General features: G+C 45.6%; 1 protein-coding gene across 1 annotated transcript in view; it reads left to right on the forward strand.

The window, feature by feature from the left end:
• The window catches only part of TIAM2 (TIAM Rac1 associated GEF 2), a 111,954-nt gene that overhangs the window by 634 nt on the left and 86,636 nt on the right, over positions 1 to 24,684 (forward strand). Inside the window, 4 exon segments of the mRNA XM_024747918.1 lie at positions 1 to 471; positions 6,096 to 6,531; positions 11,739 to 11,911; positions 15,149 to 15,373. The exon segment at positions 1 to 471 is cut by the window's left edge and continues 37 nt beyond it. Coding sequence (XP_024603686.1) covers positions 1 to 471; positions 6,096 to 6,531; positions 11,739 to 11,911; positions 15,149 to 15,373 — 1,305 coding nt within the window.

The following is a 24,684-nucleotide window of genomic DNA, read 5'->3' on the forward strand; positions in this document are numbered from 1 at the left end:
AGCTCCGAGTCCTCCTGGTACGACTCGCCCTGGGGCCCGGCCGGCGAGGTCAGCGAGGCCGAGGGCTCCTTCGCGGCGCCCGGCACACCGGAGCCCGAGCCCGGCCTCCACGCCGGCTTCCCGCCCAGGGATGCTCCAAAGCCTTTCAGCCAAAGCGCCTCTCTCTCGTCCCTCCGGGAACCCTACCCGGACGCCACCCTGGGGAGCCTGGCCCCCGTGGCCCTGCGGCTCTCCGACGACTACATGGGCACGCGCGCCAGCCTCAGCGCCCGCGTCTCCTTCGCCTCTGACATAGACGTGCCGGCCCGCGTGGAGCGCGGGGAGCCCGGGCAGTTCGCCTCCTTCACCCTTCCCTGCCGCAAGTCCAGGGCCCTGAGCGAGGAGCCCTCCAAGAAGGACACCCTGAAAGCCAGGATGCGCCGCATCAGCGACTGGACGGGAAGCCTCTCCAGAAAGAAAAGAAGACTCCAGGTGAGTCAGGCTTGGAGCGCCAGGAAAGATGCTCTTCTGTTTTCTATCTGCAAAATGGGGAAGTTAGCAGAAGCTACTGCAGAGCGTGTCCTGAGGCTTGAATGAACTCGTGAGAGTGAAGAGTTAGCCTAAGCCATGGCATATCTTATTTGCAGGTATATGTGCGTGTGTGTTTTCTTTCTTTCCTTTTGCTTCAGATGTGCATTTTCACTCTTAACCCTCGACTTCAGTCTCCCGGATTCTGTCCAGTCTCGTCTCCTAGACTCCAGTATGAACCCCACAGGCCGCATCCCAAGACCTGGCCAAACGGTTCTTAGAAAAGACAGTGTTGGAGAGACTCCCCCAATGAATTGGTTATCTGAGTATTTTGCTAGAGCTCATTGTTAAAGCCTAAACAGAAAGGAGGAGAGAGAGATCGTTGTCATTTTTGGATGAGTAGCCTTGCTGAGCTCGATATTACTTTGGAGAAATTAAAATTCCTGTTGTTCAGTTGGTACATCGGGGGGAAAAAATGTGGGTGATCTATCTATATGTATAATCTCACCACCTCCTCATGGGGCAGCTAACAGTTCTGAAAACATCTTGACCTAAGTACGTGGAATAGCAAACGTATGATGATGTTGAGAAAATAAGAATCATGATGATGATAGTAACCCTTTTAATGGGCATATAAAGTTTGAATGGGGGAAACAAAATGACTTCGACATCAGGAAGGAAAGCAATAGTTTGCCTTCTTAGGTAACGGGATTTCTAGGTTTTCAGTTGCTTGCTCTTTGTTTGTTTTTACTTTTAATCATTTATGGAAGGGAGAAAGTGTTTTGTTTTGTTTTTTTAACTCAATGTAAGTCAGATTGTTAAAGGAAATTTGAGTGACCAGTTTGTCTCTAGTAGAATTGCATTTAAACCATCCTAGATAGATATATACTTATAAAGTTGCATAGAGCTTTAGGGATAGAAAATAACTTCCCTGAGCAGATTGTTTCAGATCTATGATATTTACCATTAGTTATTTCCTTCTTATGTATAAGGTGCGTGCCCCCTGCCCCCAGATTGTACTTTTGTGCCCTTTTCTCCTCCTCTACACAGAGATGAAGAATAGATGACTGTTGTCCTATTACAGAACTCTTCATACCCCTGAATATAGTCATTTCCTCCCTCCTTACTTGTTACTTCTTCATGCTAAACTGCTAAGTGCTGTAGTAGAGATTTATTTGACCTTTTTTTCTCAGCTGCCATTTCCCAAACAACAGATAGCAGTCAAGAGTAATTGGAGAGAGAACTCCTACTTTCTGGGGAGCTGCAGTCCCACACAGACAGCTTTCCCGTCTTTTTGATGCAAGTGTTGTGTTGTCGACTAGTGTTCAGCTCTCGTCTGCTGTGGCCCTTAAGCCTGTTCCTCCATATCTCTTATTTGCATGTTTCTCATCTGTGCTTGTGGCCTGGCTTACACCCGGCTCTGCTGTGTCTCATTCCGTTTCCATTCAGGTCCAAAGCAGACCCTTTGCCACTGTGAATTGACCACATTCTGCCCCATGCAGGACCTCACTGCCCAGCCACCCTGGGAAGTGAACCTCCTTCAAGTCTGTATCATCCAAAGATTTAACTGGATGATCTGTAAGCCTGTGAAGTTTAAGAACAGACTGGTTACGATCAAAGAATCTGAATTTGAAAGCTAGAAAGGACTCCCTCTAATTTTAAAATGAAGAAACTAATATTCAAGGAGTTTGAAGACACATGGCTCATTAGGGGAGAAGCCAGGGCCAAAGCCACTTCTGCTAAAGCTCAAAGGTGTGTGTTTTCCACCTAGCCACATGGCCAAGGTACTGTTGATAGCCACATGGCCAAGGTACTGTTGATAGCCACTAGTAATTACTTTGGGGTTGCTGAATATTAAGATAATAACCTATCTTGTATTTTTGAAAAGTGGCCTAGGAAGGCAGCTTTTGAGTTTTGCTTGTGTCAAACTTTGATAATTTATAAAGGTGAGCAAAATGTACTTTTTTGGTAAGTATGCCACTTCCGTTGGCTATGCCTTTGCTTTTTTGTTCTTTTTTTTTGTTTGGCTGCACCGTGCAGCTTCTGGGATCTCAGTTCCCTGACTAGGGATTGAACCCGAGTCACCAGGCCACCAGGGAACTCTGGCCTTTGTTTTTTTTTTTTGCGGTACGCGGGCCTCTCACTGCTGTGGCCTCTCCCGTTGCGGAGCACAGGCCCCGGACGCGCAGGCTCAGCGGCCACGGCTCACGGGCCCAGCCGCTCCACGGCATGTGGGATCTTCCCGGACCGGGGCACAAACCCGTGTCCCCTGCATCGGCAGGCGGACTCTGAACCACTGCGCCACCAGGGAAGCCCTGGCCTTTGCTTTTCTTTTACAGTTGAACGTGAAGACAAAGTTTGGATCCTTAAAAAATGTAGTCAGTGCACAGGGGCAAAGTTCGTGACAGTAACTATAGTAAGGACCAAGTGCTTATCCTCGTACACACGCAGACTTCTGTATGCCAGCAGGGCTTAGGCTTGGAAAATCTTCCTGTGATGGGTAGACATATTTGTTTTGACTTTGTAGAAAAAAGTGACGTAAAAAGAGCAGTCCTTTTTTTTATAGGGTTTTCAACCACTCTGGGGAGTTAGAGCCTGAAAGCAGATGAATCAGTGGAAAAACTTACATAGCTGAGAAAGAATATCACACTATTCAAAGCTAGAGGGAGGGGGAGGGAACACACATGTGCTGTAGAAGGGCATGTGTTTGATGCTGGTAAACTATTCACATTAATGCAGCCTTGCTGAGACCTGTGAGGCCTTGCTCCTGTCCTGGGTAAACTTTCCATTCTGTCAGTCAGGGTGGGCTAGGTTATGCGGAGGTAACAAAAAGCCCGCAGTTCTCTGAGGTTTAGCGCAAGCCAAGTCTTTGTCTCATTCAAGCTGCAACTCTGGTCGGCATTGTTCCTCTCTGGCACCCCAGGTCCACAGAGCAGTTACCATCTGGCATACCGCAAGCCTCTGTGGCAGAGGGAGAAAGAACCGTGTGTTGGCTTTTGAAGCTCCCACTCAGGGGTGACACGTTTCACTTCTGTTTGCATTTATTGCCCAAAGCAAGTCACGTGGCCTTGCCTAACTCCAAGGGAGGGGGGTGGGGAGTAGGGAATGGTCCTGCCGTGTACCCTAGGGGAGGACCAGATATATTTGAGGGGTAGCAGTGACTACTGCTGCAGAGTTTCTTAAGAGGAGATTCAGGACACAGAGACTCCGGCTTTCTGACCATCTTAATTTTAGGCTCTCACTGCCCTTTGAGGTATACACAGTCACAGGGAATTTCTGCAGAGGACCAGTGGCCGTTACTGTGAAAAGGACAATAGCATACGAAGAATGACATAGTAAATTTGGTACTTTTTCCTAGAGAGTGAGGAATGGTGATAAGAGTTTTCCTTTAGCTCCAAAGGAATTTAGTGACATCTCTTGAATTCCTCTCTACTCTTTGCTGTAGTGCTCTTGTCATCGTTACGTTATCCATTGTTTACGATTATCCAGTGGGGGTGGAAATGGAAATCAGACTTCTTTATGTACATGTCCAACATAGCACCTTAGTTTCACACCCATAACACAGTGATCAGGAAATCCAGCTGTGACTATTTAGGAACTGTCCTCCCTCCCTCCCTCTCCTTCCTTCCTTCCTTCCTTCCTATTAGCCTGAAAATGAGTCACTAGCTATTAGGATTCTAGATGCGAAGCTTTACAAATTTATTAGAGACCAGGAAAGTTCATGTCTATGTATAATAATCAGTTATGGATGCTAAAATGCAATCTTCCTCCATTTGTCAAGGAGGAAAATTTGTCTTGCATTGCTCCAGTTGAACATTTAAAAGTCAGCGCTCTGACTCTAAGTCTCCCTCTTATGAGGAACAGTGTCAGGAGTACTGGCAGGTTACATTTAAGTTTGCCACTTGATGCCTTTCTCTGGCAGGGCTCTGCTTGGTTTGAAACAGCCCACTATAGCTCTAGCTGGGTACCAGAGGCAATCCCAGTGTTTTGGGGCTGTGAGTCAGAGACTCCTATTTATAGCTGAAATAATGTCAATACTAGCTAAATGAGAAGTATTCCTTCATCTCCTAAGAACTTTTGAAGAGCAACAAAGTGACAATTGAAAAAAAAAAAAAAACCCTTAAACTATGTTGAAAGTTTCCTGTCCAAGTGACTCACCACAGCTGGCTTATTTGCTCTGTTCTTGCATAAGCATCAGTGTGTAAGTAAATCTGATTACGGGGCGTAGTATAAACAGAGTGGAAGATAATATTTTCATTACTAACAGCTATGTTTGGGGCTCAGTTTACTGTAGCCCTTGGGTGTTTAGAAGCACTTTTCTATTGATGATTTTCCTGCAAAAGATAGCAACTAACTGCGACTCGATTTCTGGATGAAGTTTCTGAAAAGAAAGCCCTTCCACACAGGGGAATATTCAAAATAAGGTCTTTAGTCAATGGTCCTTGATCCTGTTTTCCCTCCTTTTTATTTTAATGGAAAAGGAAAACCCACTGGCCTCTGAGTAGATGAGTATTAGAGTCTCTCTGCAGAGTTACCTTAATTTAAGCTGTAAGTTTGGAATGTCAGTGTCTTTTAAGTCATAAACTAGCTCACTTTCTGCTGGAAAATTTCCTTACTGCTACTGACCAATGAATGGCCTCTGTGCAGGTTATTCTTCTTGAATGTCTAGACTTCTCATCTAGACGTTAGAGGAAGCCTTGGTGTTTTCATCTCTGTACGTGGCCAATTCACTGTTCAGTGCATGTTGTCCTAAGGGGGGTAGCAGTTATTAGGATAAATATTAATTTTATTTAGAACTGCCTGTGTCTGATTTTGCGGCAGAATAAGTATTAAAGAATCATGCTTTGGTATTGCCAGTGCTTAAAATAGGTGTTCAAATAAAACAATGTGAATGAATTAATAGTACATTCCTTTCATGAAAGAATTCCAAAGGAAAAAATATTTGTTACAAAGTAAAAGCTACAGTTGGTAACCACTACCCTTTGTGGATAAGGAACCCCAGGTGCGTGGTTTTCACTGTCCAAAGAGGGAAAATACGATGCTAGAGATCTCAGTGTCTAGACCTTGGAAGGGGGTGAGAAGCTGAGACTGTTCACTGTGGGGAGGGGAAGAAAAGTTTGTATAAACCACACCCTCCTTGAGTCTGGAACTAGTGCTTGTCTAATTTAGCTTAAAAGTGATCCAGAAGAAAAACAAGACTGCAAGAACATGAATTCTTTCCCGGAAGATACTGATTCTCAATTAGCAAAGAAGTGTCAGTCCAGAAATCTTCGCTAGTGTGTTTTGAATATACTAGTTCATTGTTTGATGCTAACTGTGGGTTCGATTTAGGACAGTCAGGGTTATTTGGTTTACGTTTTTTAAGCATTGATTCCACAGGCTATACGTTGGGTTGAGCAATACTGTTTCTATAATTCTTTCTGATTTGCAGACTTGATGGTTAAAGATGCATTAGAAAAAAAAAAAAAGAATCTTGCTTTGCAGCAGTAATATTAGCAAACCACACTATTAACACGTATGCCGTATTGGGGAAGGGGTGCTTTGGTCATATGTAACCTCTGACGGGTGGTCATCTGTGTTGCTCACAGGAGCCGAGATCCAAGGAGGGCAGTGACTACTTTGACAGTCGCTCGGATGGGCTGAATGTGGACGTGCAGGGGCCCTCCCAGGCATCTGCATCCCTGTGGTCAGGGGGCTCGGCTCAGATCCTGTCCCACAGAAGCGAATCCGCTCACGCGATCGGCAGCGATCCCCTCCAACAGAACATTTATGAGAATTTCATGCGAGAGCTGGAAATGAGCAGGACCAACACGGAGAACCTCGAAACGTCCACAGAGACCGCCGAATCCAGCAGCGATTCGCTCAGCTCTTTGGAGCAACTGGACCTGCTCTTTGAGAAGGAACAGGGGGTGGTGCGCAAAGCCGGGTGGCTCTTCTTCAAACCCCTCGTCACTCTGCAGAAGGAAAGGAAGCTGGAGCTGGTGGCTCGGAGGAAATGGAAACAGTACTGGGTGACACTTAAAGGTAAGTGATCGTCACCACCCAGAGAGCCCCTGGGGTCCTTTATTTCCTCCGCTGTCCTCTTTCCTAGGAAGTGTCAGTGAGTGCGGTGTTGACCTGAGTTCACGTGAAGGCATCTGATCCAGAATCTACCAGCCTGCTTTCCTACAAATACCTTCTCAAACCTGTATAATATGCCTCACTTAACATTCGTATACGTTATTCATTCTCATAAGGAATGATTGAATTTAATAACTATTGCTCATTATTTTATAGGTATTTCTGTACCATTCTTTTAATACTTTTCCTGCATCTGGGGGTGGGAGGGGAGCCCCAAATAAGTTACCAAACGTAGTTTAGTTATTTGGAATACAGATCATGAATTTCTGTGCGTGTTCAAAACTCCAAAGAGGTATCCTTCCCAGCTTGTACAACTAAGAATTTCATCTGCATTATTTGATCTGTGTCACCTCGCCTTTATGAACTGAGAGTCTAATTGTCGTCACCAACAAATGCTTTTTTTTCCTTCTTTTTTTGATGCAGAGGAAATAGGAGAAAGCATTTGCTTTGTTAAGACGATAACGTCTTCTCACAAGCATTGCCATTTAAAAAATTATAATCGCCTCGCTCATGGTGGATGGAGAGATCATTTGAAGTGATCCAAGGCTCTGAGTCCGCATCATGTTGATTTATACAGATGTGAACACAGCAGCCCCACAGCCTCCGGCGCTTCTTCACGCTGTCCTGTGACTCTTTGTCAGCGGAACCTGGTGTGGTGCGCAAAGTCAAACCTCATTAGCGGCCACCACCCTTCCTTGTCACGGGAGAAGGCAGGAACAGAAATCACGTCTGCACGCAGCGAGTGTGGAAGGCCCGGAGCTGTCTGCGGCGCTCCCCGTATTTAGCAATCGTGAGCCTTGGGGAGCTGGCGTTAATTCATAATTACCCAGAAGCCCCTCTCTGGGCAAGGTGCACCCGCGAAGGCATCTCATCTCCTTTCCCTAGCAAACTGGAGGGTTTATAAAACCCAAGACCCAGCATCCCACACGGATGCAGTCCTCTTTTCCAACTTCTGCATTTGGATCCTTGCGATACCTTGTGGCTGAGGAGGGCAAAGAGCTTACCCAGCTTGGGTGTACTGGAGAGGCGGGGTTTTCTACTGGATGACGGAAGAGATTTGGAAGGTTGGAATTATGGGTCAAATCCAGCAAGATAACATTTTGAAGGGATAAGTGATGCTTTAAGGTTTAATAACCAAAGAGCTACCCAAGTACAGGATAGGGAGGTATAGCCGCAAAGTATTCCAAGTGAAAAAGATTTGAGGGTTTGATTTGCAGGCCATTCACAGAGGGTTTCCACTGTGATGAGGCTAAAATGAAAGTAAATATGATTTAAAGAGGGCACATGGTTGTTGGCTACATCGTTAGAGGTGTCATGTCATCTGCAGCTCCATCATTCCCCCCTGCCTCTGCCCTGGTCAGAGTTGGCCGTTTCTCTCCTTAGGGGCAGGATATTGCAGGAGACTTGTTCATAAAGGAGCCAGTGGGTCTTGTAAAAGTTCCAGCTGAAGAGGGGAGTGTTAAATGTCCCCTCAGGGGAATGAGCATCTGGAATTGTTTGTGACTCAAAGCCTGAAGCTGCATCCCATTCGTGCGGTATTTAGAATGGGTGCGCTGTATTCTAGAATGTGTCATGCATAGGATGTGTCAGTCTTGTAAAAGAGACACTGAATTTATTCTGGTTCATCTGAGGTTGGGATAGGACTAATAAATGGAAGACAAGCTGATTGTGAATTAATGTAAAAAATACAACAGAAAACAAACAAACAAACCCACTGCCTCTTCCTGAGTTCCCTGCTACTGGAGACATTTGTGCAACGCCAGAGTGTTGGAGGCTTCCTAGGGGAAGTTCAGGCAGGGATCACTGAAGTTTGGGAGAGGGTGTCTCCAGGACCCTGTCCTCCATCCTGGCAGCTTCCCCGGGGAACTTCTGGTTGCCGACTTCGGGGGCAGGGATGGTCCTGACTTGTCTCTGATGATTGCAAGACCCACAGTCCTTCCTGGTCCCTTGCTGGTTAAACACTTGAAGACCTGTGGATAAAGGGTGCTTTGTAGGGGTAAATGTTATAAAGCACACATCCCTTTGTTTCCTTTGCAGCCAAGGAAAGGCATGGGATAGAGATGTTTTTTTCCCAGCATAACCTTTTCCATGTGGTTTTCTACACCTCTTTCCTCTGGGAATTCAATATGTTGAATTCAACTTTCTTGGCTTAGAATCCAAGTTGTAATATTTGGACTTAACTGTTTCATTTAATCATAGTTAAAAACATATAGGTGTATATATACACACACACACGTACATTTAAGCAGAATTTTAAAATTATCCTTGGAGTTTCTATGTAACTAAAGTAGAAACAGTGTTTTTCAGAGACAGCGGCTATCAGCCAACCATCTGGTTGCCCACCTACATCGAATGTATAGGTATGCTAAGGGCGCAAATGTTTTTTAGGGTTTGGAGGATGTAATAAATCTTTAACAAGGGTAATTCTGCTTTCCATCTGTCTTTTCCAATGAGTGGATTTTTGTGCAGTTCACAGGGAACTTCCTGGGCGGAATAGTTGGCAAGGGGGTTAAAGCTGTCCCTCAAAACACACAATACATAACCGAGGTCAGGAGAGGTGTTCATAAAGGAAGTTTAAGAAGCTGGTCATTCTGCCTGTGACAGGGAAGGACAGATGAGTGTGGGTTGAGAAGGTGGATTTGAAGGGAGACCGAGACTAATTTCTCTCCTTTCACTGGTGATATTTCTAGTAATACAGCCTCTCCTGCTTCCAGTGCTGTCCTGATCTGTTTCCTCTTTTTGTTTCCACTGACAACTACCCAGGCTGACACCAGCTCCTGGGGGGTGGGGCGTGGACAGGGCAGGGCTGACGGCCACAGCATTGGGGGGTGGGGTGGGCACAGGAGGCTCTGCTGACGTGGGCGCGCAGCCCCTTTCCATCAGCCTCATTGCCCCCGCGTCAGAGATGCAGATTAAGTTAAACTCGATGTAACAGACTTACGACTGATTTCCTGTTCCTTAAATTCGATAGCAACAGAATTCTGCAAATTGTTTGACATACTGGTCTGGTTCTAAAGCGAAATGGCCTGTTTTGGTTTCACGCTTCCACGGGAGAGCTGCATGCTGTCACGGTGGGGCGTAGGGGGATGTTAGGGTTGGCAGTGTTCTGGCGTCTGCCCAAGATTGCGTTCATTTCCTCTAGATGCCGCGATTCAAACCACCGCCCCTGGGAGCTCAGTGTTAGGGGCGCTGGGAAGTGAACATTAACCCTTTGGAAAGAATTGGGAGTTGGGTGGAGCTGGTGTTGCTCTGTTGTCCTCAGGTCCCATGGTCATGGGAGGTCGCACAGGCTTTTCCTGATGGAAAGACTTGGGGATTGTTTCTAAGTCCGTTAGTGGCTGGAAGAAAAGACAGGCTCAGACCTGCCGCAGTAGCTCTGGCCATAAACCTCTTGCTCCTTTCCCTTGTTCTAAGAGGCTCTCACAGCTTCTGTGTTTGGGTGAGTTTTGATTGTGGGAGGAGAGATCGCTCAGTGCTTCTTGAGATCAAAGTACTTGAGAGAAAGTACCATGGAGGGAGAAAGTGCTGTCCTGAGCTAGGGTCCTGCGTTTTTTGATCCTGGCTTCTGTGCTGTGCTGGGCTCCATTATATAAACTTGTTCGTCCAAATTAAGATCTGTTTTCAAGGGAAGAAGTGAAACTGGTAAGAGTGAGATAGTTTTCAAAACATGTAAACTTTTATGAATGAAGGCTCGTAATGTAGTAGGGTAAAGCAGCCATGAAGTGGACCCCATCCATTTACAGTGCAGGGGAAAGCAGGCTACTGCTTCATTAACTGTCAGTGTGAAAAGTATTGGGTTGGCCAAAAGGTTCATTTGGGTTTTTCCGTAACATCTTATGGGGAAACCGGAATGAACTTTTCGGCCAGCCCAATGTTTTCAAAGCAAGGGATGGTGCCCATATCATGATGGTACCATATCACTTACCAGCACATGAGAAGTGCTCAGAAACGTTGATTGGTTGAAGGTTTTAAGGGATATTCAACAAGTAAACATACTTGTGAGTATTTTAGAATTTGCTTAAAAATTGTGTCCCATGGGCTTCCCTGGTGGCTCAGTGGTTGAGAGTCCGCCTGCTGATGCAGGGGACACGGGTTCGTGCCCCGGTCTGGGAAATTATGTCTCATTAGAAAGCATTCTTATCGAATTATCAAAACAGATTCCTAGTAACTTCTGCCTAGAATATCTTATTAGCTTATTAGGGGAAAGCTATGTACCTGCAAGCATATGTAGCAACACTTTAGGGTAATGTTTTAAAATACAGGGACATGTAGCTTCATTTTCCTCTCAGTCTAAATTAGCAAGATGGTAGTAATATTTCCTATCACTGTGAGATAAGAGAATATATTAAAATTAAGTTATTCTATGTGGCATTTGGAGAATAAACTGGGTACTTTCTCATAAATGGCAAAGTGCCCCAGGAGAACTCTGTTTCTTGTGACCCCCATTTTAAGTGTAGAAGTTCGCTTAGTTAATGAATACGGGGTTTTATTCCGTCTCCTGCGTTTAGATCTCCTAAGAAGTGTGGTGCTGTGGTTATGAAGGAGGCGCTCTGCAGCCAGGGTGCCTGGGTTCGGATCCTGCTCCACTGCAGTCCAGCTATGGGACCTGCAAAGTGGTGTAAACTCTCAGGCTTTCCATCTGTAAAATGGGACTAATAACTGCGCCTGCCTTCTAAGGCTGCTTTGGGCACCAAATAAGCCAGAGCACGTGAAATACTTAGAAGAATTCCTGACACAGAGTAAGCAACAATAAATGCTTGGTATTGTTATCCCCATTATTACCTTTACAAGAAACATCTCATTTTCATCTGGGTTGATGCTAACACAACTAGGCATAATTTAGATACCAAAATTCCTTTTGTGATAAATAGTCTCATTCAGTCGTTTTCTTTTTTCTTTTCTTTTCTTTTCTTCTTTTCTTTTCTTTCCTTTCCTTTTTCTGTTATTTTCTCGTCTTTTCTTTCTGTCTCTCTCTCTCTCTGTTTTCCTCCCTCCTTCCCTTCCCCTTCCTTCCTTCCTTCCTTCTGTCTGTCTGTATCCTTTACTTCTCATTCCTTTCCTGGATAGATCCTCGGGACATGTGATAAGGACAGTGCTTCTCTCTTTCACAGGATGCACCCTGCTGTTTTATGAGACCTACGGGAAGAATTCCATGGATCAGAGTAGCGCCCCTCGGTGTGCCCTGTTTGCAGAAGACAGCATAGTGCAGGCCGTCCCAGAACATCCTAAGAAGGAAAATGTCTTCTGCCTCAGCAACTCCTTTGGAGATGTCTACCTTTTCCAGGTACTGCCGAGCTTTCTTTTTTTACTTTTTATTAGTTACCTATTTTATACGTATCAGTGTATCCATGTCAATCCCAATCTCCCAGTTCATTCCCCACCACCACCCCTCCCACCACTTTCCCCCCTTGGTGTCCATACGTTTGTTCTCTACGTCTGTGTCTCTATTTCTGCCTTGCAAACCGGTTCATCTGTACCATTTTCCTAGATTCCACATATATACGTTAATATACGATATTTGTTTCTCTCTTTTTTTTAAAAAAAATTTATTTATTTTTGGCTGCATTGGGTCTTCGTTGCCGCACATGGGCTTTCTCTAGTTGTGGCGAGCGCGGGCTACTCTTCATTGTGGTGCATGGGCTTCTCATTGCGGTGGCTTCTCTTGTTGCAGAGCACGGGCTCTAGGCGCACGGGCTTTGGTAGTTGTGGCTCACAGGCTCTAGAGCGCAGGCTCAGTAGTTGTGGCGCACGGGCTTAGTTGCTCTGCGGCATGTGGGATCTTCTCGGACCAGGGCTCAAACCCGTGTCCCCTGCATTGGTGGGTGGATTCTTAACCACTGTGCCACCAGGGAAGTCCTGTTTTTCTCTTTCTGACTTACTTCACTCTGTATGACAGTCTGTAGATCCAACCATGTCTCTACAAATGACCCAATTTCGTTCCTTTTTATGGCTGAATAATATTCCACTGTATATATGTACCACATCTTCTTTATCCATTCATCTGTCGACGGGCATTTAGGTTGCTTTCAAAACCTGGCTATTGTAAATAGAGCTGCAGTGAACATTGGGGTGCATGTGTCTTTTTGAATTATGGTTTTCTCTGGGTATATGCCCAATAGTGGGATTGCTGGGTCATATGGTAATTCTGTTTTTAGTTTTCTTAAGGAACCTCCATACTGTTCTCCATAGTGGCTGTATCAATTTACATTCCCACCAGCAGTGCAGGAGGGTTCCCTTTTCTCCACACCCTCTCCAGCATTTGTTGTTTATAGATTTTCTGATGATGCCCATCTGCTGAGCTTTCTAAATGGAGGGTGGAGGCGATGGCTTGTGTCCTGCTAGGATGAGAAGGACCAGAATTAAGAGGCACAGCTTAGCAATTTGGAATAGACTAAAAGCTGTCAGACTTTGGATTAAGGTTTAAGCGAGAAAATTGGCCTCTGCTGACTGCCAGGTGCCGCAGGGTCGCTGGAAATGCAGCCATTCATCCAGCGAGCACTTCTTGGATGCCTGCCCCTGAAATGCCAGGCTGTAGCCCCTGGGCTGCTCTTCAGGATACAAAGAGAGAAAAATTACCGTTCTGTTCTGGACTAGTCCGTGATCTAGTGAGTACAAGATCCGAAGTTCCCAGAGTGGAAGTTTTTAAGTGAAAACCCAGAGAAAATGGGCAGTAGAGGCTTAAGTTCTTCCCAGGAATCCCAGTGGAAGTGAAGAAGCTTTTTAGGAAAACCCTCATTGACAAATACTATAGGGTCTCATTACCCTGTGGAGGTGGTCTTAGGACGTTAAGATTCAGGTTATCTACTGCTGTGATTCTTAGAATCTTTCTAGCAAAGGCGGGGTCAGGCTGAGCTGTGGGTCCTGGTGCCCTCGTTGAGTCTGCAATCATCTTGCAACACTTAACTGAACTTCTCTGAGCTTCAGCCCCTTCAACCCGTAGGATAATAATAGCTTCTCGGATTGTTTTAAGGGTAAACAGTATGATTAGGCGTCTGTTAAGTGCTAAAGAAATTCTAACTATTATGACTGTTGTTATTATGAATTAACTCCAGAGAAATGGGGGAGAGAGCCAGGAAGTGAAGTGTGCTTCTGAAATGCCTCCGAATCCAAACCCAGTACTGGGTGTAGACACAACGTGAGCTATAGATTCTACGTGGCTGGAAGCTTCATGGAAAACCTCCTAGGTCCTCGATTCAGGTCTCTGATAAACTCGGTCCTGGCTGCCCCCAGGGCCCCTGTAGAACAATATAGTTGTTTTGGGCCCCTTTGATTCTAGATTCTTTGGAATCTAGAATTGTGTGAAGTGTTTTGGGCAATAGGATTTCCCAGCGCTAACCTGGTAAAGGCCCTGGGCCCCTAGCCTTATTGCTGTCCTCCACCTGACCTGACTGAAAAGAGTTTGATTTTCCTTCTTTTAACAGAAAGGTTTGCTTGAACTTTCTGTGGTGCTTTAAAGCAAAGTAACAAACTGGTGTTCATATGAATTGTAGGAATGGTAAATACATTGGATCAGATCTTCATGGACCTAGGGGGAGGTATGAAATGAATATTTTATTTTGTGATTCAGGATAAATATCCTTAGTTTTTAAGAAATTTTCCCAGTAGTTCCCATTGTACGATCCCCCAGGTCATTGGAGGATTAACCTCGTGGTGTGAACGTGTGTGGTTATTTCTGGGCATCAGGGGAAACTGAACGTGCGTTTCAGCCTGCTTAGAATCATACATCTTTGCCCATTCTGCTTTGTTCAGACCTTCTTTACTGTTTTTAAGATAAAATATTCTTATATGAAAATACTATATGGTCATTGTGTTTGAAGGTACTGAAGGGTAGAAAAAGAAAACCGCTATCCATATTCCCAGTATTCACAGACGACTATTTCAATATTATTGTGTCCTCCCCGAAATGTTCTTTTATTGTTATTTTCCATAATTGAGTCCATACCATAGATGAAATTTCATATCCACGCTTCACAATGTAACCATTTAGTCCTAATATTTTCTCATCGTATTAAAATTATGGCGATAAACCGCTTTTTAGAGAGCAGCGTGACGCATGGATATACCCTCGTTTTCTTATTACTCCCCTATTGCTGGTGTACGCCTTGATTCTATCAGTAGCTTGTCTTCCCGTTCTGTCTGGGGCCATGTGTCACCCTCGATGTTCTCACAGGCCCTCTGGAGCAAAGGAAGCCTGTGGACCTGTGTTGAGTGTGGGTTTTTTTTTTTTTTTTGCGGTACGCTCCCGTTGCGGAGCCCAGGCTCCGGACGCCCGGGCTCAGCGGCCATGGCTCATGGGCCCAGCCGCTCCGCGGACCGGGGCACGAACCCGTGTCCCCGGCATTGGCAGGCGGACTCTCAACCACTGCGCCACCAGGGAAGCCCTGAGTGTGTGTTTTTAAAATTAAACAGTTTTTATGAAGCGAAGGTACTTTGGGGTTTTACATATTCAAGCCCAGCCTGCCACTTTGGAGAACACTTTTGTGGTGAAACAATTCCAAATTGCTTTTTTCCCCGTGTTTAGGCCACCAGCCAGACAGATCTGGAGAACTGGGTCACTGCCATCCACTCGGCCTGCGCATCCCTTTTCGCAAAGAAGCATGGCAAAGAGGACACAGTTCGGCTGCTGAAGAACCAGACCAGAAACCTCGTTCAGAAGATAGATATGGACAGCAAGATGAAGAAGATGGCGGAGTTACAGCTGTCCGTGGTGAGCGACCCAAAGAACCGGAAAGCCATAGAAAACCAGGTACAGGTTACTTACACGTGTTTCCTCCCATGGCTTATGTCACTCAGGGCACACTCAGATGGGGGAACCGGTTCCTACACCTCTGCGGGGAGTAGTTTCTGTGGCTTTTTGGTTCGAGTACTTAATGGCTGCACTTTTGTCATATGAGGGATGTGATGTGCTTTGCAGCCTTTCGTGGCTGTATACTTGCACTGGGACATTTTGTGACCAGATCTTGTTCCCTCGTGTTGAGTAGCTCCTTGCCTGGATGATTCTCTCATATATTGGCACTTTCGGAACAAAATGTATATGATAAAACTGTTGGAAGATTAGACACATACGATTCTAATACAGAAGATGGCTGTGAAAGAGTAGTTTGGTATAATACAGCTATTCCTGTGTCTGTGGATTAGAAAAAAAACACTAATTTTTTGGTTTGTTTTTTCTGTTTACAACAGATAAGGTGCTAAGGAAGATGCTTTCTTTGGCCTGTCTCCACATTCACATAATAATTAAACAGCTACTTTCTATGCTGTTTGCATTTTAGAGGAGAGGGAGAAGCTTAGTTTCTATTTTCCTTTACTCAGACAGCCTGAGCACTTACACAAGTGTCGGTGAAATTTCTAGCGCCCCTCTCTTCATTCAGTTTCCCTGGGAAACACACTGAGGTAGAGATGTGCATGTGAGGCGTTTTATTAGGACCGGTCTCAGGAGTAAGGGAGTGAGGGAGCGTGATTAAGGAGGGACTCGTTGAATTGTGTGGAGCTGAGCCTACAGGGGCTTGGGAGCTGAGGTGGCCGTTCAGAATTGCTTGCTTCCAGTGAGGCATGTCGTGTCATGCCATGTCTCCTGGTCAAAGCAGCTGCCTTCAGAGGAGGTGCGTTCCCATTCTTGCGCCATGAGCAGCTAAGGGAAGGAATGCCTCTGTCTTGAAAGGGAGGTCTGGTGGTGCACAGCAGTATCCACTACAGTCCCTTCAAAATCAGTGTCAGATGATTTGGGAACTTAAAGAGGGATAGGGCGAAGATGGGTTGGCGTGTTCCTGAATTTTTCATACTTTTTACTTTGTAAATTATCATAGAGAGACCAGGTTCTTTAAAAAAAGTTCCATGGCAATACAACAATTTGGACACCCCATCAGAAAAGAATTTTCCCTATAGCGTTTGACTTAAATCACAGATCAAACAGTACATTATCAATCTCCTATTTGTGTTTGAATATTTAACCTTGCTTAGAATGTTTTTTTCTGCCTGCATATATATGAAGAACTTAGAATGTATAGAAAGAAATTTCTGGCTGTAAATAAGAAACTGATGAAAGGCATGCATTCAAGTGTTATATTTGTGTTACACTAAGAATTTGGGATTTACCAATTGGCAATAGCAAAATAACCAAGTAATTCCCATCTCTTGCCCCTTCATCAAGTATTTCTAAATGATGGCACAGTTGAGACAGATCTTCTGCTGATACCTGGATCCATCGTTGCCTTCTCCTTTTCTGATATCCTGTGTCGTCTTTCTCCCTTCCCAATTCTTCCCTCTCGCTTATTTGTCCATCTTCAGATATCGACGTACCTAACAGATGCCTATAGCTTCAAAATATAAAAATAATTATAAAATATGGACCCTGTTTCTAAAAAATATATTATTTAGTTAGAAAGCAGGCCTCATAAACATGAAACTAAAGAATATTCTAGAATGGTATAAGTTAGTACCAGCTAGCATAGTCATCAAATGCTACGAGGCATTGGGTTGAGCTGTGCTGTGATCTAGAGGAGATGGAGGAGACTTCCTGGAAGAATATGGCCTTAAAAAATTGGTAAGAGGCGTGTTGGTATGAAAGCTGATCCAGGCTGGGAGGAGAGTGGGGTGCATGGTAGGACAGTTTGGAGGTATAGTTGACCTTTGAATAACACAAGGATTAGGGGCTCCAACCCTCCAGTGTGTAACTGAGAGTTGGCCCTCTGTATTCAGCCAACCATGATCGTGTGGTACTGTAGTATGTAGTATTTACTTTAAAAAAATCTGCATATAAGCGGACCCGTGCAGTTCAAATCCTTACTGTTCAAGGGTCAACTGTTGGAGTAACAGTGGTTGCTTGAGGCTCCTGAGCACGTGGGAGCAGAGGTGTGGGCTAAGAAGTGATGAAGAGCTGGTGGTTTGGTGGGACAGGTACTGGTGCAGCTTTCTCAGGGTCTTAAAAATAACCCTGGATAGGGCTTCCCTGGTGGCGCAGTGGTTGAGAGTCCACCTGCCGACGCAGGGGACACGGGTTCGTGCCCCGGTCCGGGAGGATCCCACGTGCCGTGGAGCGGCTGGGCCCGTGAGCCATGGCCGCTGAGCCTGCACGTCTGGAGCCTGTGCTCCGCAATGGGAGAGGCCACAACAGTGAGAGGCCCGCGTACTGCAAAAAAATTAAAAAAAAAACAAAAAAAACCCCCTGGGATATAAGGTTTATTATAGGCTCTAGATCTAAGGGAGGAATATAGGTTTTTAAGTTGGGACGAGAATCGTGATGAATGCATTATCTTTGGAAGATTAATCTGGCAGTGGCTTGGCGGTGGTGATGCTGGTGAGGGGCAAATTGAAGTAGGGAAAAGTGTTGGGTGGTGGAATGGCCCTGATCTGGATGTGCAGTTATGAAGGCCTGGCCCAGAGTAACACAGCAGAAGTTTAACAATTTATATGGAAAATGTTTTTCAGAGTATCTCATTTTCTCTAATTTTATAGAATATTAAGGATAGTTTCCTATGCTCCTGAATTGAAACAGAATATGCTATTTATTTCAGGAGTGCCGGCTAACAAACTACAAAATAGTGTTTCCGAGGAACTGAAAGGGAAGTTGAAACTGCCAAGGAGAATAGAGGGAGTGGAAGGGTTTGGGGGGTTTTGACAAGGACACAGCTTCTGGTGACAGACACGTCTCTGCCCTTGGCCTGCTTCTGCCCAGAAGCCTCACCCTGTTCACGTCTGGGAAGGGGGCCAGTCTTGAGACAGGTCCCGACCGCGCAGCTTTCTGTCTGGGGCCTGTAGCGATGTGATGCTGTGTCACCTTTACACGACAAATCAAAAAGCTTGAGGAGAAAGAGAAATAGCTTTTCATGCATTTTCTCTGTACTACATCTCCTCTGGGGTCCTGAGTTTCCAGGATCCGAAAGTCTGTCATCAGAGATGCAACGCATGGATTCAGGTGCCCCAATTAAAAATTTCATATTGATTGTAGTGGGAAAAGGTATGGTTTTAACTTTTACTGGCTCTCTAAAATTTAAATTCAAAGTCATACTTTAGTCCAGTGGAGGGGATGCCCAGCTTGGAGTTTTCAGGTCCTTGTGTGTTGTCAAATGTTTAGGTCCAGGGAGAGAAAAGGGAAATTGGGCAACACTGAGATGCTCCTGGCCTTTTTTTCCACCCCCTTCTTTTTCTTTCTCTCTTTATGGCCACAAGAAGTCCAAGCAAACATTTTTTAAAAATTTAAATTTTCATTAAATGTAACTTTATTTCTTTTTTCATAGTTGGTAAGTGCTTAATTTATGATGTCAAAAGTGGTGCTGTTCTCTCTTGGGAGGGGGGAATTACTTTCACATAAATCCCTACACAAATCCAAGGGTCTAGGGTGGTCGGTTGGCCTGAAGAGAAGCTTTTTTAAAATTAATTATTTTAATTTTTTGACTGCGTTGGGTTTTTGCTGCTTCGCGCAGGCTTTCTCTAGTTGCAGCGAGCGGAGGCTACTCTTTGTTGCGGTGTGCTGGCTTCTCATTGCGGTGGCTTCTCTTGTTTTGGAGCACGGGCTCTAGGCATGCAGGCTTCAGTAGTTGTGGCACGTGGGCTCAGTAGTTGTGGCTCACGGGCTCTAGAGCGCAGGCTCAGTAGTCGTGGTGCACGGGCTTAGTTGCTTCGCAGCACGTGGGATCTTCCCGGACCAGGGCTCAAACCCGTGTCCCCTGCACTGGCAGGAGGATTCTCAAGCACTGTGCCACCAGGGAAGTACCAAGAGAAGCTTTTCTAAAGAAAGGGTAATTATTACTAGTGGCCCATTATGCATTCTTTGACAGAATCATTACATCAGTTATTTAAGCACACTGTCCTAATACTGCTGTTTTTTCATTTCACTTCTCCCCTCCCCCATCCCCCTTGCTCTCACCCCTTCCCCTACTCCCCGCCCCTGCACACATTCACCTTCTCATATTACACTTCTGAATGTCTGGTAAGAAACAATTTGGGTTGATCTTTAGACATTCCACCTGAAAATATTCTCCTTACCATATTGGCAATTGTTAAGGTTGTAATTTATCTGTGTTTTCCCAGAAGGCTTGCGGTGGGTAACATGAGTTATATTTGCTATACCCACTGTCTTTAACTTCTGCCAGATGGTTGTGAAGAGAGCTGTTTGCTCTTTACTTGCAGACACAGAGAGTATGAAGCATTAAGGGGGGAAACAAGCACATGCTTAGAATTGCTTTTATGAGATGGTTTTGGACTAGAGAATGCTCTGTGATGCTACAAAGGCAAAGGTATTTACCAATCAAGATCAGTAAGAACCTGATCTCCTACGTATCCCGTAAGTATGTAGTTTTCTCCAAAGTACTGAGCTGTGCTTTATCCAGTTACCATTTAAAAATCTCAACTTCACTATATTTTATTTTACACAATAGAAAATATTTATTTACATAGCACTTTCCCCCAGAGATCCCAAGAAACTCAGATATAGTCACTTACAGCCTTGTAACAGCTGAAATGAGAGTGCATATTACATCACGCGAGAGGGAAGTCTCTGGAACAGGTTTTCTTGGAAGTGCTGAGGCAGAGGAGTTCCTTGTCAATGCCCTTTCCAGATAAAAAGACACTATCACAGTAGTAACGGCTGAGTTTCATACCCCTGTGTGTAGAGACATGCTTTGCCTAAAAGCGGCCATCGTATGGGCTTGTCCCTGGGCGGCGACTCTGGGACAGGATGATGCAACTTGCATTTGGGCATATCCAACGTGGAGCAGACCATCCACAATGTTGGATTCCTTTTGAAGTCCTGAGGGAGAAAGAGCTGTAAATTAAGTCCAGTTAGTACTTTCCTTTCCTTCCCCTTTGTTATTTTAAACAAGTGAACAAGGACAAAACCTCCCTGCCCTTGGGCGGGTCTTGGCCTCCGGCCAGCCGTCTGCCCTCCCCTTCCCGACTCTCTGGGCCTTTCTCACTTCCCGGGGTTAGTGAGGCTGAGAGGGAGGAGGTGGGGGGCAGGGAGGTGGTATCTTGGGAGGAGCAAACTGGCAGCCAACCATGATCGTGTGGTACTGTAGTATGTAGTATTTACTTTAAAAAAATCTGCATATAAGCGGACCCGTGCAGTTCAAATCCTTACTGTTCAAGGGTCAACTGTTGGAGTAACAGTGGTTGCTTGAGGCACGTGGGAGCAGAGGTGTGGGCTAAGAAGTGATGAAGAGCTGGTGGTTTGGTGGGACAGGTACTGGTGCAGCTTTCTCAGGGTCTTAAAAATAACCCTGGATAGGGCTTCCCTGGTGGCGCAGTGGTTGAGAGTCCACCTGCCGACGCAGGGGACACGGGTTCGTGCCCCGGTCCGGGAGGATCCCACGTGCCGTGGAGCGGCTGGGCCCGTGAGCCATGGCCGCTGAGCCTGCACGTCTGGAGCCTGTGCTCCGCAATGGGAGAGGCCACAACAGTGAGAGGCCCGCGTACTGCAAAAAAATTAAAAAAAAAACAAAAAAAACCCCCTGGGATATAAGGTTTATTATAGGCTCTAGATCTAAGGGAGGAATATAGGTTTTTAAGTTGGGACGAGAATCGTGATGAATGCATTATCTTTGGAAGATTAATCTGGCAGTGGCTTGGCGGTGGTGATGCTGGTGAGGGGCAAATTGAAGTAGGGAAAAGTGTTGGGTGGTGGAATGGCCCTGATCTGGATGTGCAGTTATGAAGGCCTGGCCCAGAGTAACACAGCAGAAGTTTAACAATTTATATGGAAAATGTTTTTCAGAGTATCTCATTTTCTCTAATTTTATAGAATATTAAGGATAGTTTCCTATGCTCCTGAATTGAAACAGAATATGCTATTTATTTCAGGAGTGCCGGCTAACAAACTACAAAATAGTGTTTCCGAGGAACTGAAAGGGAAGTTGAAACTGCCAAGGAGAATAGAGGGAGTGGAAGGGTTTGGGGGGTTTTGACAAGGACACAGCTTCTGGTGACAGACACGTCTCTGCCCTTGGCCTGCTTCTGCCCAGAAGCCTCACCCTGTTCACGTCTGGGAAGGGGGCCAGTCTTGAGACAGGTCCCGACCGCGCAGCTTTCTGTCTGGGGCCTGTAGCGATGTGATGCTGTGTCACCTTTACACGACAAATCAAAAAGCTTGAGGAGAAAGAGAAATAGCTTTTCATGCATTTTCTCTGTACTACATCTCCTCTGGGGTCCTGAGTTTCCAGGATCCGAAAGTCTGTCATCAGAGATGCAACGCATGGATTCAGGTGCCCCAATTAAAAATTTCATATTGATTGTAGTGGGAAAAGGTATGGTTTTAACTTTTACTGGCTCTCTAAAATTTAAATTCAAAGTCATACTTTAGTCCAGTGGAGGGGATGCCCAGCTTGGAGTTTTCAGGTCCTTGTGTGTTGTCAAATGTTTAGGTCCAGGGAGAGAAAAGGGAAATTGGGCAACACTGAGATGCTCCTGGCCTTTTTTTCCACCCCCTTCTTTTTCTTTCTCTCTTTATGGCCACAAGAAGTCCAAGCAAACATTTTTTAAAAATTTAAATTTTCATTAAATGTAACTTTATTTCTTTTTTCATAGTTGGTAAGTGCTTAATTTATGATGTCAAAAGTGGTGCTGTTCTCTCTTGGGAGGGGGGAATTACTTTCACATAAATCCCTACACAAATCCAAGGGTCTAGGGTGGTCGGTTGGCCTGAAGAGAAGCTTTTTTAAAATTAATTATTTTAATTTTTTGACTGCGTTGGGTTTTTGCTGCTTCGCGCAGGCTTTCTCTAGTTGCAGCGAGCGGAGGCTACTCTTTGTTGCGGTGTGCTGGCTTCTCATTGCGGTGGCTTCTCTTGTTTTGGAGCACGGGCTCTAGGCATGCAGGCTTCAGTAGTTGTGGCACGTGGGCTCAGTAGTTGTGGCTCACGGGCTCTAGAGCGCAGGCTCAGTAGTCGTGGTGCACGGGCTTAGTTGCTTCGCAGCACGTGGGATCTTCCCGGACCAGGGCTCAAACCCGTGTCCCCTGCACTGGCAGGAGGATTCTCAAGCACTGTGCCACCAGGGAAGTACCAAGAGAAGCTTTTCTAAAGAAAGGGTAATTATTACTAGTGGCCCATTATGCATTCTTTGACAGAATCATTACATCAGTTATTTAAGCACACTGTCCTAATACTGCTGTTTTTTCATTTCACTTCTCCCCTCCCCCATCCCCCTTGCTCTCACCCCTTCCCCTACTCCCCGCCCCTGCACACATTCACCTTCTCATATTACACTTCTGAATGTCTGGTAAGAAACAATTTGGGTTGATCTTTAGACATTCCACCTGAAAATATTCTCCTTACCATATTGGCAATTGTTAAGGTTGTAATTTATCTGTGTTTTCCCAGAAGGCTTGCGGTGGGTAACATGAGTTATATTTGCTATACCCACTGTCTTTAACTTCTGCCAGATGGTTGTGAAGAGAGCTGTTTGCTCTTTACTTGCAGACACAGAGAGTATGAAGCATTAAGGGGGGAAACAAGCACATGCTTAGAATTGCTTTTATGAGATGGTTTTGGACTAGAGAATGCTCTGTGATGCTACAAAGGCAAAGGTATTTACCAATCAAGATCAGTAAGAACCTGATCTCCTACGTATCCCGTAAGTATGTAGTTTTCTCCAAAGTACTGAGCTGTGCTTTATCCAGTTACCATTTAAAAATCTCAACTTCACTATATTTTATTTTACACAATAGAAAATATTTATTTACATAGCACTTTCCCCCAGAGATCCCAAGAAACTCAGATATAGTCACTTACAGCCTTGTAACAGCTGAAATGAGAGTGCATATTACATCACGCGAGAGGGAAGTCTCTGGAACAGGTTTTCTTGGAAGTGCTGAGGCAGAGGAGTTCCTTGTCAATGCCCTTTCCAGATAAAAAGACACTATCACAGTAGTAACGGCTGAGTTTCATACCCCTGTGTGTAGAGACATGCTTTGCCTAAAAGCGGCCATCGTATGGGCTTGTCCCTGGGCGGCGACTCTGGGACAGGATGATGCAACTTGCATTTGGGCATATCCAACGTGGAGCAGACCATCCACAATGTTGGATTCCTTTTGAAGTCCTGAGGGAGAAAGAGCTGTAAATTAAGTCCAGTTAGTACTTTCCTTTCCTTCCCCTTTGTTATTTTAAACAAGTGAACAAGGACAAAACCTCCCTGCCCTTGGGCGGGTCTTGGCCTCCGGCCAGCCGTCTGCCCTCCCCTTCCCGACTCTCTGGGCCTTTCTCACTTCCCGGGGTTAGTGAGGCTGAGAGGGAGGAGGTGGGGGGCAGGGAGGTGGTATCTTGGGAGGAGCAAACTGGCAGCCGGTGGGTTTGGGACTGGCTGGGTTCTGTGAACCACCGCAGGCTTCAGTTTCAATATTCAAGTTTGAAAATCATAACGAGGAGGGGTTGAATTTAGATCATCGGAGACTGCGGTGAAGGGAAAGAAAATGAACAAAGCCTCGAGGAAGATGTGATCTGAGAGGCGTGGGGGAAGCCATTTGGGCAATAAAGCATCAGAGGGTTTTCGAGAAGCGGGTTTGAGGGAGACAAGGCCAGATTACGGAGGAGCTGGGCCAGGACAAGCCTTCCTTCCGCAGGCCGCAGGGACGTGGTGGACGGGCTGAGGGCAGGAGGTTAACAGTCAGTCTAGTTCAGCGAACGTTTACTAAGTGCAGACTCTGGGCCAGGCGAGGGTGCAGACTGGGAATTCAAAGATGCTGTCTTTGCCCTCAGGGTGCTCGCAGTCTAGCAGAGTGACAGACAGCTGAGCATATAATTTCAACATAATAGAATGAATTCAGAGCAGATGATATTCCAGAGTGTTGTGGAAGACACGTGAAGTTTAGCCTCCTGTGTAGTCATGGAGGACTTCCTGGAGGAGGGATGCCTGCATTGCTTCTTAAAGAATGAGGAGTTAATCAGGAGAGGAATGGAGAAGGAAATTCCAGGCCAGGGGTCAGCGTGAGCCAAGGCAGAGCACTCTGAAATGCTGCGGTCACCCTGGCAGTTTGAATTTTCAGCACACGGTATGCAGGTGCTGAGAGATGAGGGGTGTAAGCAGGACTGTCTTCTCTCTTCCCTGTGAGGCTGCCGGTTTTGCCCTT

This window comes from Neophocaena asiaeorientalis, unplaced genomic scaffold (genome assembly GCF_003031525.2).
Source record: "Neophocaena asiaeorientalis asiaeorientalis breed wild unplaced genomic scaffold, Neophocaena_asiaeorientalis_V1.1 scaffold123, whole genome shotgun sequence".
Taxonomy (NCBI): Eukaryota; Metazoa; Chordata; class Mammalia; order Artiodactyla; family Phocoenidae; genus Neophocaena; species Neophocaena asiaeorientalis.